Source organism: Hemitrygon akajei, chromosome 1 (assembly GCF_048418815.1).
Source record: "Hemitrygon akajei chromosome 1, sHemAka1.3, whole genome shotgun sequence".
Lineage (NCBI taxonomy): Eukaryota > Metazoa > Chordata > Chondrichthyes > Myliobatiformes > Dasyatidae > Hemitrygon > Hemitrygon akajei.
The window spans coordinates 60,099,677-60,116,831 of NC_133124.1; the positions used below are offsets into that span (position 1 = coordinate 60,099,677).

Here is a 17,155-nt window from a genome sequence, read left to right on the forward strand (position 1 = left end):
AGGCCTTTAACAAGGTGCCACATATGAGGCTGCTTAACAAGCTAAGAGCCCATGGTATTACAAGGAAGGTTCTAGCATGGATAAGGGATTGGCTGATTGGCAAAGAGTGGGAATAAAGGGAGCCTTTTCTGGTTAGCTGACGGTGACTACTGGTGTTCCACAGGGGTCTATGTTGGGACTGATTCTTTTTTTACATTACATGTCAGTGATTTGGATGATGGAATCGATAGCTTTGTTGCAAAGTTTGCAGATGATATGAATATAAGGTGGAGGGGCAGGTAGTTTTGAGGAAGCAGAGAGGCTACAGAAGGACTTAGATTTGGAGAATGGGAAAAGAAATGGAAGATGGAATACATTGTTGGGAAGTATATGGTCATGCACTTTGATAGAAGAAATGAAAAGGTTGACTGTTTTCTAAATGGAGAGAAAATATAAAATACTGAGGTGCAAAGGGACTTTGGAGTCCTTGTACAGGATTCTCTACAGGTTAATTTGCAGGTTGAGTCTACGGTGAGGAAGGCAAATGCAATGTTAGCATTCATTTCAAGAGGACTAGAATACAAGAGCAAGGATGTAATGTTGAGACTTTATTTAAAGCACTGGTGAGGCCTCACTTGGAGAATTGTGAGCATTTGATGGCGCTGGGTCTGTACTTACTAGAATTCAGTATCAACTTATCCTTCTGGTTAAAAAATTTCCCTCCCCCTTCCCTCTTCTAATGTTCCCCCTGTGGGCTCATGTCTCTTTTCACTTGCCTGTCATCTCCCCCTGGGTTCCCTCCTCCTCCCCTTTCCCCTGTGGCCCAATCTACTGTCTATCAGATTCCTTCCTCTCCAGCCCTTTACCTTTCCTACCTACCTCGCTTCACCTTTCACCTTCTTGCTATCCTCCTTCCCCTCCCCCTACCTTTGTATTCTCAAATCTTCCGCCTTCCTAAAGAAGGGTCTCGGCCCGAAAAGTCAACTGTTTATTCACTTGCATAGACGCTGCCTGACCTGCTGAGTTCCTCCAGCATTTTGTGTAAGCGGGATAAGTTTTAAAGTACTTTTGAAGTTAATCTTTTATAGCATTATCATCTATATCAGAAAATATGGCCTCTCTGTTCCCTTGCTTTATTTTGGTATTGTTGGTTCTTTTTGCTTCTCTCTAATTTATAGTAATATTAACAGCAATATATAATAGGAACATAACCATAGTAGGCAAAGTGATGGGGACAGGAGCTTTGTCAAGCTATAGGACTTCTAATATGCTGTCAGAGAAAAATAAGATGGTATTCAAATCCCATTAAGGTAGATTGTGAAATTGAATTAATACAACTTAAATAAAAAGAATCAGGTAAGTGGTTGAATGGTTGTAAAAACCCATCCGCTCACTTAGTCCTCTTTGCAGGCGGATTGCTGGTTACCGTGTCTGATACAACAGCAGAAACCATTGATGCTACTCAGTTCATTTATCACTCTTGTGTGAGCAGGTTCTTATCTCTGCTCTTTGCCTACTCCCATTGAAAGTAATTTAGTAATTAGTAATGTAATAAGACTTTAACTGTAACAATTCAATCACCAGGCTTTCTTTGTAATCCAAAGTAATATTTTGGTTAGGAGCATTCATCTGTTCATTTTAACCTCTCAAGCCATTCCTCAATTCATCTTTCTTGACTAAAATCAATGCTTATATCCATTTTCTTGGGCTTGATCCGGACTTTGTTAGAATCTGTGGATTCTTATGTATCTTCACTGGTAATCTATTGTATAAAATGCTCTTTTCTATAATATAATTTTACTTTTATTTTATCTTTTAGAGGTTCATTGTATTGCAAAAGTGTCACCGTTGCATTCTGGGGAGAATGCTTCAAACAGTTCAGGGAAGAGATCTTATGGAACACAGCTGATGGCTCGGGGGATCAAATTATCACAGCTCCCTGCAAAAGCTTCTCCTGGTAAGGGTATACAATCAGTGGGTACACTATGTAATGGGAGCTGTACACTTCACAAAGAATGAAAATATAAAGACGCTTTCAGATTATTCTTTGGTGAGCGAGTTTGCCGGAAGCATTATCCATGAGATACAAAACCTGAGGGATAATTTTACATTTTTTTGTCACAGTATATTCATCCTTCCTTGAGGGGGAGGGGGAGGGGGAGAGGTAGAACAAACACAGGCTTGGTGACCTCTGTTTCAAATGTTGCTCTTCTGGAACACCATGCCTGATACACACTCTGAGGCACGTCAACCTGCTGTATTTCTCTGAGCTTCACAGTCCTTTTTAACTTGAATGCATTCCTCCTTTTCACATGGCTTACTGACAATGTGCATTGAACTCATTATTGTTTGGTTCAGAGGAGAACAGTGTGTATAATAGGTAAAGAAACTTCTGTTGTAAACCTACTATTTTGCTTTATCTGGCGTAGTGTGTAATATCTCTGCTATTCCCTCATTCTTTTCCCACCCTTCCATTTCTATTAGTTAATTTTGGATCCTTTAGGGACTTTGTCATTCTATTAGAAGATTTAATACTAATGCTTTCTCTTTTTCTTACTTCCCATACCTTCCCTTCATTCTACCATTAATTCGTCTAATCATCCCCTTTGCCCTGACGATAGAGATCCATTCTGTCTTTGTTCTCATCACAAATACCCAATGTTGCCATGTTTTTATTTCAACTTTGTAGTATTTTGTTTTGAAATTTACAGTTCTGCTGAATTGAAAAGAAAGACAACATTATTTTTAGTGTTTGTATTAGCTTGTCTAACTGAAGGATTGGGATGATTGTCTTGCAATAAATCTGTGTACAGTGCACCTTTGTCTTAGTGGATAGCATTCTCGCCTCTGCTCCGAAGTTTGCTGTTTAAAATCTCATTCCTGAACTGAGGGTGTGATGCTGCATGGTGACAGTGCGCTCTTTTGGATGAAATGCTAAACCAAGGACCCAACTATTCCCCTAGGTTAATATAATAATATGCTCCATGACCTCATTTTGAAAGACACCAGGCCACTTGACCCTTCTGTGCTAGCTAATAGTTTTACACGATCAACATTCTGGAAAAAAAACAGACTTCCTGATGGTTATCGCTTTGCTACTTGTGGAAGTTCAAACTGTGGAAATTATTCATTATAACATTATTCTCTGGCTAGGTGTGAAAAGGTGTTTTATAAAAGCGCATTGATTTCTTTAATTTTGTTTACACTGGAAGATCATTAAGAGATGTGGAAATGTGGAACGAATTTGACTGTCCCCTTTACAGTAGATTGACTAGTTGGTCCTATTGCCCCAAGCTGCCGCACACCAGCTTACTGTCAATACCTTCTGCCTTTGTGTTACTGCATGGTGGTGTTCATGTAGTGTGTATGGGAGGAAAGTTACCGACTGACTAGGTGGGCATCATTGCTAACAGACTCCCATGAAAGGCGTTTAACTCTCGTGCATGATATTTTCACTAATCTGCAGTTTCCTGATGACTTCAGTCATTACCGCTTGGCGACCCTAAACATTAACTCAGTTTCTCTTCCTGTAGGTACAACCAGACCTGCAGCATTTTTGTTCTTGTTTTAGATTTGCAACAAATGCAGATTTTTTTTTTACTTCCTTTAAATTGTTCTCTTTCCAAGATGCTGCGCGGAATATTTCCAGCATTTTCTATTGTTTTGTATTTATATTTATTCCAGTTTTGATAGTTTTAAGTGCTCTGTCCTTGCCTACTTCATTAAATAGATGAATAGGCAGCATGGTAACATAGCAGTTAGTACAACATCTTATAGCACCAGTCATTAGGGTTCAGTTCCCACCACTGTCTGTAAAGAGTTTGTATTTCTCCCTACGACCACTTGGGTTTCCTCTGGGTAGTCCGTTGTCCTCACTCATTATAAAGACGTACAGGTGAGGGTTAGTAAGTTGTAGGCACACCATGTTGGTGCAGAAGCATGGTGGCGCTCACAGGCTGTCTCCAGCACGTCCATAGACTGTGCTGATTGTCGAAGCAAGCGATGCTTTTCACCATGTTTTGATGTACATGTGACTAATAAAGCTTATCTCTAAAATAGATCATGTAGCAAAGAAGAAAATTGATCCCGTAAAGCAAGCTGTAGATCTCTTTCATGATTTGCATATTGACAATGTGGCTAACACGTTTGACTTGCTAAAATCACCCCCAAAAAATCAAGGTAAGTAATCAGCTTGAAATTACATGTTTAAAATAAGTAACTTGCTTTTTCTTAGTTGACCTGGTACTGTATTTCCGTACATTACTTGGTGGGCTAGGAATTCACTTAGATAGAAGTTTTACTGTGCTGCTAGGTACTTGAAGCACATAAAAGTGATTGTTAAAGGCAGTCAGAATTTTTATGTACTGTGGTAAATTCACTGTGTAAATCAGACAGGTATTGAGTCCACTTGGCATACTGTACAACAGCAATGTTATTCATTATACAGTGCAAATTTGGCGCCACAGTTGTAAAATTTTATTGCCCATTGACTTGCGTGAAACTGTATCACCTTTGAACGCAGGAGTAGGCTTTACTTGAAGGTAACATTGCTAGCCCACTATCTTACTTGAAGTGGTGTTATTAAAAGCCATCAATGAGAATATATACTTTAAAAAAATCATTGAATGTACTTATCAATTATTATACAGCACTACTAGTCTCAACCTAGTATTTATGAAGTACAATGTGCAGTGGTCTTCTGCTGCTGAAAAGGACAGCCAGAAAGAAATTGTCAGCAGTGTAGATGGATCCACATAAGGCACTGTACTCTCTGACTGCTCATTTTTAGCAATACAACAGAAGCAGAAATATTCTTTTCTCATTCTGAAAACTCCACCAAATTTCCAGGTGATCAAAGGATCCTGGGCAATTCTGTCCTATACTCTTGCATAAGACTAGAATTATGGTGTAAACAAGTTCAACTTTGTAAAACATAATGCATCCAGGAGTGAGACTGTTAGTTGGCTATAACACCAACTTTACCTTAATGTGTTTCCATTTACATAAAATACCCTTTGTTTTAAAAGAGATCAGAATATTTATTGAGTATACTAAGTCAAGTAATTGATTAGAAATGAGGTGGAGTGTTGGACTCACAGCATTTCATCTGTTGTACAGCTAGCTAATTTAAGAGAATAAACAGCAGCAATGTCTTCAGCTAGGAGCAGGGAATTATTTTTCTGTGACTGCTATGAGTAAACAATAGTTGCAAATAAATAATATGCATTAAATCAATCTTAGTCACTTAGAACAGTGAGGTTATTTGATTGACAGAATTGTAGCCTCTGTCCTGGATGGGAATACTACTGTCAATGTTTGCAGCCTATAATGAAAACTGATCTTTAAAAAAATATGTGCTCAAGAGGAAGGATGCAGTTACGAATGTTTCCCACATGCAGTCTGATAATACTATATTACACAATTTTGACTTTACGTTTGCTTTACTTCCTGAAAATATGGCTGATTTTACATTTTCTTTTGCTGGTATTGAATCAGGTTTGACTTTACATAGTACTCAGAATACAAGCTTGTATGAGGACAAACGGAAAGTGCTGGTACTCAACGTTCCTGCTGATTTACCAGAGCACAGGATGAAAGATAAGCTTGTCATGTTTTTCCAAAGTTGCAGAAATGGTGGTGGGGAAATTGCTGACTTTCACTATCCAAATAGGAACGCAAGATCTGCCGTTATCACCTTTGCCGATGCCAAAGGTAAGGTAAAGTAAGGTTTGGGTGTACTTTAGATTATGTAATGTGTTTCTAAACAGTAATATAGACTCTACCTTTTGTACCCATCCATATGATTTTCTAAGCATTATTTTGCATTCAGATTTAAAGTTTGCAACACACCATCAGTGTTAAACCTATCCCTGATCATAAAATAACTTCATAGTTTTGTAGCCCAAAGCAGCTGAAGGAAGGAAGGAAGAGGGGTGATCAAATTTGGATGCAATCTGCATGGACAGTAGGTTCGTGCCCACCCAGCCTAGTAACCAGCACATGCTGGTTGCCAGTTTAAAATTTAATTGAAATGCTGTGCATTTCTGATACTTTCTAAAAGCAGCTGATGTAGTATTAGCAGCGGCCAGGTAGATCGTGAGGAGTAGGGAGGTCAAATGAGCTGGTGAATGAAGGGTTGCAGTTTCAAGATTAGAGGGTAAAATCATGATTTTTGAGGTTTAGGTCAAGGCACCGAGGGGCCAAATAGCAAGGTGGTTTCATGGTCACATCCACCTGGTATGGATTTGGGGTTAACAGGACCGTATCTACGGAAAATAGCGCCTATGGCAAGCACTGAAATTGTGCCCCTGTCCAAACATCTGACTCCCATCTTTTAGATAACTTTACCATAATATCAGCTCAAAAATATGAGTCAAGCTTGTTAATCTTTTAATTAACAAATTATGGCACTACATGAAAATTATAACCGCACCTTCCTTGCTTTCACTGATGCAAACTGGTCTACGATGTGATCAAAGTCAGCAGCAGCAAGATCACAGAGTCTGCCTTGACCCATGGAGTCTTTCAAATATGAAAGTATTAGTTTTAACTTGCTGAATGATGTCTGACGGCTGGCGATGGAAACTGATGGTTAGCATTATCTGAATAGCAATGTGAAGATTGGGGAAGACACTCTCATCTCCATACTGAACAATAAATTCAAGAAGCTGTTCAGGTCTTGATATTTTCATGTTGACCCGCCTTGATAGCAACATTCTGCAATCCAAAATTTCTTCATATAGCTGCTGTCCATCAAAATCAGAGCTGTACAATTCGCCAAAATTTTCACACTTCTTCTTTAGGTCATTACTGTCGGTGCTGTGACACAGTCCCTCGACATTGAGAAGGAACCCAAACTTGGCGTCAGTGTTGTGCAAATGAGCGAACCTTTCATCCATTTCTCTGACGATGGTCATGTTCCCTCCATGACTCTTTCCATTTCCTCCTTAGCTGTTAACCTGGCGTCTCTCAAGTTCTCATCAGCCATTCTTTTCTTTTGTCTCTGAAGTCTTTCAACTTCAATATTTCATTCTTGACAGAGATCGACTTTTTCTTCGAATGACTCACTGACCAACACTTCTCTTTCATCATAAAAATGATCTCAGAGGGCTTTCAAATCCAGGGCAGCATCATGAAAGTTCATGCTAGGATCCTGCAGCCTCTTTTGAATACAGTCAATGCGATTGAGTACTTTGTTCCAAAATCCTAGCAAAATCAGAAAATTGTAACTCAACATGCGGTTGTACAGCTGCCTTGCGTCACTTCTTGTTTCACTGGTCTCGTTTTCATTGTCTATCATGTCCTGGAGAACTTGAAGTATCTCCTCAAGGTACTTGTTGATGGGCTTCACTGCTTCTGTTCTTGCACTCCACCTGGTTTTGGACTCCGACTGACAACCACAGGCACGGCGTTTTTGAGTTTTTCCCAGTGCTGTATTGAACAAGAGAAAAACACGCCGAGAGCTTCAATGGTTCCAAAAAACGTGACCATCATTGTATCCTGCTTGTCTGCATATACACCCACCAAGTTGAGTGAGTGATTGCTGCAATTCACAAACACTGCCAGGTTGTTTTTCTCACTTATTCTTTGATGAACACCACTTCTGTGTCCAGCCATCACTGTAGCGTTGTCATAGCACTGTGACCAACAATCTTCTAGCTCCATTTCATCCTTCTCTAGCTGTTTCAAGATGTCTTCAACCAAGCTCTCAGCATCCTTCTGGCTTGGCTGGATAAAACCAAGGAAGGGCTCTCTAACACGGACTGTTTTCCTCTCAAAATCAACTTCCACATACCTCACTACTTCTGACATCTGCTCACGGTGTGCCTGATCAGGAGTCGAGTCGAACATGAGACCACAGTACTTGGCTTTATGAATGCTTATCAGTAACCTCTGGTGAACAGTGGATGCCATCATGTGGATGAATTCGTTCTGGACACCCGGTGAAAGATAAGACGTGGATCCAGGATGACTTTCCAAATGAGTGAGGTGTTCTTTTATGACAGGGTCAAAGATGGCCAGTAGTTTCAGTAAGCCAAGAAAACTTCCCACATTGGGGTCATCATCTAGCTGAAGTGTTTCTCTGTGTCCTCGCAAAGCCAGGTTCTGAGTCGCAAGAATTTTATGCAGTGAAGAGTTCTCATCAAGATAACACGCCACTTCTGCTTTTCCCTCTCAATCTGTGACTGAAATACCGTGTCAATATCTCCTCTGTTTGCAGCTAAATTTCTTTCCATTTCTTTCCACTGTGTGAAGCATTCCCGAAGATTCTTGGCATTTTCATGAACACTGATCCTTTCAGGTGTTTTCCACTGGTTGCATCCACTTTCCTGCTCCAATGAGGATTGATGGTCTGACTGGGAATAGAGAAGACAACAGATACAAAATGCAGACTTTTTAGAAGGGGAATAGACCAGCCATGAGCGAATCATTTCCTCACCATGACCATTTCCCAATTTCCTTTTGAACCATTGAGCGGTTATTTGTTGGTAAGAAAGGCCCCTCACTGTTCTGGAAATACTTTGAACCCAGCTTTATTATTTCTGTTCTCAACGCGTCAGGCAGAATTGCTTTTCCAGTATCCTTGTCAAACTTTAGAACTCCAATGTCATGCTGTTCAATCACTTCTGGTATGACAGTTCGAGGCTCTTTGACACCATCCAGTTCACTAGGTTCAATGTCATCAGGTAAAATCTCGTCAATAAACTCAACATCACCACCACCACCATCGTCTTCCCCTCCTGTCACGTCCACATTCTCTGTGGCAACCTCATGCTTAATCTTGTCATACTCTGATTTATCTGACTTGACTTCCTTCTCGGCTTGTGAAGCATTGGTACTTGATCCACCTTCGGATTCTAACAAACTTGTAGCAGTTGCAGGCAACTCCATGGAATGTGTCGAACTACTTGTTCCGGGCTTTTCAAAGAAGGACATGAAGAACTTGCTCGACTTCTTGGCATCCTCCGCCTCCAACTTTTGTCTCTTTTGTCCTTCAGCTCCACTTTCCTTCTTCTTGGTGAAGAAATGTATCATGGTCCTCTTACACAATGCTCTGAAATAAGGCCATGCTAGTGCTTCTCACCCATGATAATCAAAGACAGATCATACATCTGAAGAAAATTCTTTTTTCGCTATCCATGGATGGCTTGTCTGACTTTAATAGAAACTGCTCAGTGGCGCCCCCTTCAAGTGGCGCCCAGGACACGTGCCATACCTTAGATACACCACTGGTGCTTAAGTCATGTGAATTAGTAGAGTGGAGGCTGTACCTAGGAAAGGGAAACCGTGGTAAGAGCTTTTTGGACCTCTTCATGGGTTTTATGAAAACCTGCTTCAGCCTAGGAAAAACTGGGCAATGCAATCATGTTCCAGTGTTCTATACTATGTTCTGTTTTTGATCAAATTTCCTCATGTTACACACATAGCATTATGGTATGTGTTGTTACGTATTCAGGCAACAATAAATATATGTGAGTTAGGCAAGGGTTTTTATAATAAATAACACGTTTATTAAACACTGAAAACAAACCCCCCAAAAGTAAACAAACACTAACGTAACCGGAAATCAGCTGCTGTGCGGCAGCTTCACAGTTCTTAAAGCGATATGCCGTAAGTTCAAAATGCTCACAGTCCATTTAAAAGGAGAGATTTTTTAAGGCGATTTAAATTCTCTTCCATGTCGTTGTCCTTCAATCCCCAGCGTCGAACTCTTCCCACGTAGAATTTTATGAAACGTAATGGTTTAAAGGCACTGACCTTTCCTTTCACACTATTCTCAAATCCTTTCTGGTCAACCCAGGGATTAACACAAGAATAGTCAACAAAATCCTTCCGAATGAGGATCACACAAGGTCGAACCCAATCCACCGTCGAAAATCGATTCTCCTCGATCTTTAACTTCCGAACTTTTATCTTCACTCTCCACAGTAAAGAAACTGCTGGCAATGACCTTTTAAACTTTAGGCATTAGATAAAACTTCATCTTTCAACTAAACTGCGTCATCACATTAAATCACGCAGTGGCATGAAGTCAACATGGCAAATCCAGCCACGAACTGCCCCCCCCCCCCCGACAGGGTGGGGTCTTCCTTTTATACCCTGTTAAAAAAAAACTGTCACATGACCTCTACTGGCGGGAAAATGACGTCACTCCACCATCACAAGACCATTACCTCAAGTCCAGAATAACTTCAACCCCAGTCACGTGACAAGGGTACCACTGTCATGTGTCACGAGTACGTAACAGTGTAAGAATTGCAAGAGCCTTGACTTCAAATACAAAATATGTATTCTAATAAAAATGACCTCATAAAAATGTAATCAGATGTAACCTATTTACTGTTGGGGCCAGAGTCAAGGCATGGGCCAGCTCAAATCACTGCTCCATGAGGTTTACTTGTCTCCACACTAAACTTCAACTCCTTACTCCGTGAGATTTACTCATCTATGCACCGAACTGTGGCTGTGGCCTGCAACTATCACATTGTGAACTTCAGTTCTGAAAGCTATTTGCTTACTTTTATTGTTTGTATGTCTTTTTTCTTCTTTCTTTCTGCACGTTGGGTGTTTGACAGTTTTCTTTAGTTTTAATGGGTCCTGTTGAGTTTCTTTGTTTTGTGGCTGTCTGTAAGAAGATGAATCTTAAGGTTGTATAAAATGTACATACTTTGATAATAAATGTACTTTGACTTTAGAAATTGGATAGAGTGTAAGTTACACAATAAGGTTGAACAGAAATGTGCATAAATTATTTCATTTTTTTTATTCAGTTGCAGAAAGAGTTGTCCAACAAAGACACCATTTATTCACTTATAATAATAAAATTTCTCTTGTGGAGTTGAAGTTTTATGATGAAAATAGAGTTTTGGCTGAAAATGACAGTGGTAAAAATATTTCCACTGTGGGTGGTGTACATAACGCCCAGAATTGGGTAAGTACTTTGAATATTGACATACTGATACATGTGGGCTAGAATGATAGTTTACCTCAGTTTATTGGGTTTTAACACCAACTAACTGCCTTGCAGATGCAATGTGGAGAGGCACATTAGTATAAAGCATTATGTGATAGTTTGAAATATTTTCTTTTAATCGTAGTATTTTTTAATTTGATAGCAGGGATTACCACCGAGACCTACTGATTCTTCAAAGAAAAAATCAGACCTTTTTCAGCAATTACTGAGCACAGAAGACCAGAATTTCTGTGTTGAGGATGTGATGGAAGTTGTGCAATCTGGTTTAAATTATGAATCGGCTTTGCGGTATCTCTCTCATGAATGCCGCATTTGCAGCGAACACGTAATCTTTAGCAAGGTATGATATAATGTGCGGAATTTTTTATCTCTCCTTTTATGACTGTCCTTTGGCTGGGGTGAAGTGCACTAAACTTTGCAATATTTATGACCCAAGTATTACACTACCACCTCAGCCAGAACTGATTCAGAATATTTCATTTCTGACCTGGTGTTTTATGTTATGGCAGAATAAAATCTGCTTTTTATGAACATGGCAACATAATTTGGTAATACTAATTATACGTCAATGCTCCTGAGTGGGTAGTATACAGTTCGTCAATACAATGCTAGAAATTCCTTTAAAGTTACAAATTTTTAAATAATTCCACGTTTTTGCCCTAAGTAATCCATCTTGGGTGTCTGTATGCCTATGACCTTCTGACACTGATCTTGAACTTTTTATCCCCTTATGTCTGACTTCTCTTGGCTTTCATCCGTGAACCTCTGTGCATTTCTTCACACTTACTGATTCAGTAGGACATTGGGCCCACTACTATATTCTATCCCAATCCAGATTTTATTTCTGAGTTGCTGATTCTGGCAAGCCATCTGAGATTATCCAAAAAAAAAAAAGAATATATTGCTTCTAACTTTCTTCAGATCAGAAATTAATATATTGAACAGAAAGAGCTAGCACACCAAATTCTGGACTTTAATCTAGCTCCTATGTCCTGCATTATAAAACTGCCCATTTCAAACCACCCACCTTTTGCCATCCTTAAGACATTTAAAAAAAGCTTATTTTCCCTTTTACCCCAACATATTGTTGGACCAGAATCCTTGCCAATACTATGTAATGAAAAGCAGTCATTGCTATTAAAATTTATCGTGGAACTCAAATGTAATTCACTTTGTTTCAATTTAAAATGTATATATTGTGTGGATGCTTTTTCTCAGTAGTTTATCTTAAATAGAGTGAGCTAGATAAATGTGGTTCATTGCATAAATGACATAAATTTAAAACTTTACACTTTTATTTTTAAAGGTTGTCACAATGACTCACTGCAACTGTTCTTTCTGTGAAAATTGTTTTAAGAAATATTTCTCATTAGTCATAAAGGAACAAAGTATTGTCAACGTTGTTTGCCCAATATGTAGGACCCCAGATCTGCAAAGCCACCATCTCCAAGAGAATATCACAGAGTACTTCAGTTTCTTGGACATCCAGGTTAGAATTCTAAAACCTAAGAAAAACGAAATTGACATAACAATATTATTGTAATCATTGAAATGTGGTTGAGTGAAGGGCACGAGAAACATGTTAATGTTCTGGACGAGTTTCAGATGTGACGGAGGGGGAACAAGAAAGTAGGGGTAGCTGCACTCTGATAAGGGGGTGCAGCTCAGCAGTGCACAGGGAGGATATTCTGGAGGGATTACCCAGTGAGACCATATGGATTGAATAAGAGAGAGGAAATGACATTCTTGGGATTTCACAATAGACCTCACAGCAATCAATATAAAATTAGAAGAACTGACATGTGAACACAATGCAGATGGGTATAAAAGCAATAGTTTATAGTATTGGGAGTTTTTAACGTCCCCATTTATTCATTCATGTTGCCTTATGGAAAGGGTGTAGATGCAGCAGAATTTGTTGTTCATCTCAGATAGTCTTTGAAACAATGTAGATAGTCGTACCAGACGGGAGCCTTAACTGATATGGTGTCAAGAAATGAGACCAGGCAGGTAGTGGAAATGTTGGTTGGGAAACACTTTGGAAATTGGGATTGAATATAATTCTGTAAGTTCCTAGGTAGTTACGGCAAAGGATAAGGGTTGTACTCAAGTTTTGGTCCTAAACTGGTTTGAAAGGTGAAAAAGAATATCTGGCAAAAGTAGATTGGGAACTGATGCTGGAGGATAAAGCATCATCTGACGAGAAGGAGTCTTGTTCAAAGTAAATTTATTTTCAAATTATATATGTGTCACCATATACAGCCCTGAGAATCATTGTCTTGCAGGCACACTCAATAAATCAGTAGAATAATAACATAACCAGAATCAATGAAAGACCACAGCAGCTTGGCATTCAACCAGTGTGCAAAAGAAAAATATATGTAAACACAATAAGAAAGAAATAATAATAAATAAATACTGGTATGCAAAAATAAGCATATTGAGAACATGAGATGAAGAGTCCTTGGAAAACGAGTCCATAGGTTGTAGGAACATTTCAATAATGGGCTAAGTGAAGTTTTGGTTCAAGAGCCTGCTGGTTGAAGGGTAATAGCTGCTCTGAACCTGGTAGTGTGAGTTCTGAGATTCCTGTATCTTCTTCCTGACGGCAGCAGTGAGAAGAGACAATGTTCTAGGTGGTGAGTGTCCCTGATGATGGATGCTTCTTTCTTGCGATAGCATTTCGTGCAGAAGTGCTCAATGGTGGTGAGGTCTTTACTCGTGATGTACTGAGCCATATCCATTACTTTCGTAGGATTTTCTGTTCAAAAGCATTGGTGTTTCCATACCAGGCTGTGATGAGGCCGGTCATTATACTCTCCACTAGGCATTTGACAGGTACATTAACAGGCAGGGAATAAAGGGATATGAGCATAGTTTAAATTGGCATCATGGTCGGCACAAACATTGGCTGAAGGGCCTGTCATGTTGTGTGGTTCTATGTTAGCAAAGTTATCAAAGACATTTATAGAAGTTTGTCAGTGTTTTAGATGATATGCTGAATATTTGCAAACTCCTAACGAAATAGAGGTGCTGTCATGCTTTCTTCATAACTGCATTTATGTGCTGGGCCCAGGACATGTCCTCCAAAATAATAACACAGAGGAATTTCAAGTTGCTGACCCTCTCCACCTCTGATCCTCTGAGGGCTGGTTCATGGGCCTCTGGTTTCCTTCTCCTGAAATCAATAACCAGCTCCTTGGTCTTGCTGCCATTGAGTTGGAGGTTGGTGTTGTGAAAACACTCAGACAGATTTTCAGTCTCCCTCCTATATGCTGATTCATCACCAACTTTGATTTGGCCTATGAGAGCGGTGTCATCATCAAACATGAATATGGCATTGGAGCTGTGCTTAGCCACAGTCATAAGTGTAGAACAGGGGCTAAGCACACAGCCTTGTGCTGCACCTCTGCTGATGGAGATTATGGAAGAGCTGTTGTTGCCAATCGAAACTGACTGGATTTTGCAAGTGATGAAATCTTGGATCCAATTGAACAAGAAAATGCTGAGGCCAAGTTTTTGAAGATTGTTGATTATTTTTGAGGAGATAGTGATATTGAATGCTGAACTGTAGTCGAAAAAGAGCATCCTGATGTATACATCTTTGCTGTCCAGATGTTCCAAGGTGAGTGAAGAACCAATAAGATAGCATCTGCTGTGCACCTGTTGCACCAGTAGGCAAATTGGAGCAGATCCAAGTCACTTTTCAGATAGGACTTTATATGTTTCATCAGCAACCTCTCATCACTGTGGATGTACAGTAGCTCCTACTGGATGATAGTCATTGAGACAGATTACCATAATTATCTTAGTATAATTGAAGCCTGTTTGAAGCAGCTGGGCAGCTCAGTCTGCCAAAGCGAGAGGTTAGAAATGTCAGTGAACACTCCAGCCAGATGATCAGCACAGTTCTTTCGTGCTGGCTAGGTACCCCGTTTGGGCCAGATGCTTTACGTGAGTTCATCCTCCTGAGGGCTGCTCGCATGTCAGCTTCAGAGACCAAAATCGCAGGATCGGTGGGGTTGTGGCGTTTCGTGACGGTTCCTCCATTTCTTTGATGGTCAAAGCAAGCATAAAAGGCACTGAGCTCATCTGGAAGTGAAGCTCTGGTGTCGCTTGTTTTAACTTTATAAGAATTGATAGTGTTCAAGACAACTATCAAGCATCATTTGTTGATTCGTTTAGTCCGGAAATTTCACTTTGACCATGGATTTCTGGAGAATGTACCTGGACTCTTGTAACTTTCTTGGTCACCTGACAAATGCCTCTGATCTGGCGCTCAGCAGATTATGGGTCTCATGGTTCACCCAGGGTTTCTGACGGGAAATCTCTGAATGGTTTTGTGGGGACAACCATGGGATATTCATTCAGATCCTCAGGTGAGTCATTGAACATAGCCCCGTTCACTGTCTCAGAGTAATCTTGTAGTTGCTCTGATCACCTCTTCGTAGTCCTCATCTTTGGAGCTTTGCTCTTTGGTTTCTGCCTGTATGCAGGTAGGAGAAGGACAGACAGGTAATCTGTAGTAGACATTCCTTATCTCAGTATAACAGTGTGTTGGGACCTCTGATGCCTCAGGTTATATGCTGTTGGTAATTAGGCAGGGTTTTCTTCAAATAAGCCTGGAAGTTGTGATTTGAAATGCTTCTTGTTTGGAGACAGCATCACACAATATCTCGAGTGCCTGATTATACTCAGCTGCTGGTGGTGTGTAAACTGCTGTGGAGATAATTGAGGAGAACTCTCTTGGTAAGTAGAACAGACAGAATTGTAAGAGAGTCATCAGGAGTTCAGAAACAGCACATTGGATGAGGGTGAAGGGCAAAGGTATTAAGATTGCAGATCTTTGGATGACAAAAGCTATTGAAAGTTTGCTCAGGTGAAAAAAAAGGAAGTATATGGCATATATAGGAAATTGGAATCATTCAAGTTCCTTGAGGAATATACAGAGTGTCAGGGAGTACTAAAGAAAGAAAGAAAGGACAAAGAGGGGCCATTAAATACCTTTGGCAAATAATATTGAGCAAGCCCTTTGTTGTTCTACATTAGGAGCAGGAGAGCAGCTGACGAATGAGTGGGTACTCTGAGGCAACAAAGAGGTAATCTATCCGGGGAAAGTGGGATAAGGGTGAGATCCAAAATGAATACTCCTCATCAGTAGATCACCACTGAGAAGGAAGGTGAAGGACAGTAAGTTCAGGGAGCGATGCCGATAGACTGGAGTATGTCATTATTAAGGTGGGGAAGGTGGCAGTCACCGTGGAATACATACTAGTTGATAAATCCCTAGGGCTGTATTGAGATCTGTGTTAGAATGCTATAGGAAATAAGGGAGGTGATTGCTGGGGTTTTGACAGATTTTTACATCTTCATTAGCCACAGGTGAGGTGGAGGAGCGCTGATGTGCCTTAAGCCATGAAATTATAAGGCACTGGTGTGGCCTTATGTGGAGTATTGTGAATAGCTTTCTGCCCTTCCCAGTGCCAGGGTCAGGGACATCTCGGATCAAGTCCACAGCATTCTAAGTGGGGAGGGGGGAACAGATTTGTTACACATTGGCACCAAAGACATTAGTAGGATAAAGGTGGTCCTGAAGAGAGAATTTAGGGAGCTAGGTAGAAAACTGAAAAGCAGACCCTCCAGGGTAGTAATCTCTGGATTTCTGCCTGTGCCACACGTCAGCAAAGGTAAGAATAGGATGACTTGGCAGATGAATGTGTGTCTGAGGAACTGGTGCAGGGGGCACAGCTTCAGATTTCTAGATCATTGAGATCTCTTCTGGGGAAGGTCTGACCTGTACAAAATGGATGGTATACTCCTGAACCCAAGGGAGATAATCCTTACAAGCAGGTTTGCTAGAGCTGTTGGGGAGATTTAACTTAATTTTGCAGGGGGCTTGGAAACTGTGATAGGGCTGAGGATGGGCAGTTGGTACACAAGCAAAGGCAGTGTTTAGTGAGACTGTCAGGAAGGACAAGCAGATGATAAGGCAAAATTGCAGTCAATGGAATGAGTTGCATTGTAACAGGTGGACAGAATTGAAAAGGGTGATAAATACAAGACTTGAAGGTGTTATATTTGAATGTTCGCAGGATATGGAATAAGGTAGATGATCTTGTAGTACAGTTAGAGATTGGCAGGTATGATGTTGTGGGCATCACTGAGCTGTGGCTGAAGGAAGAGCTTAACATCCAAAGATCA

At 40.3% G+C, this 17,155-nt stretch overlaps 1 protein-coding gene across 3 annotated transcripts in view; it reads left to right on the forward strand.

Annotated features, from left to right (window-relative positions):
- The window catches only part of LOC140726926 (uncharacterized), a 76,281-nt gene that overhangs the window by 34,414 nt on the left and 24,712 nt on the right, over positions 1-17,155 (forward strand). For 2 of the 3 annotated variants that reach the window (XM_073043935.1, XM_073043955.1), the window contains 6 exons: positions 1,799-1,936; positions 4,039-4,158; positions 5,476-5,691; positions 10,752-10,912; positions 11,097-11,294; positions 12,261-12,443. In XM_073043935.1, the coding sequence (XP_072900036.1) occupies positions 1,799-1,936; positions 4,039-4,158; positions 5,476-5,691; positions 10,752-10,912; positions 11,097-11,294; positions 12,261-12,443 (1,016 nt within the window). The remainder of the gene's footprint in view (positions 1-1,798; positions 1,937-4,038; positions 4,159-5,475; positions 5,692-10,751; positions 10,913-11,096; positions 11,295-12,260; positions 12,444-17,155) is intronic. The other variant, XM_073043946.1, reaches the window with a different exon arrangement.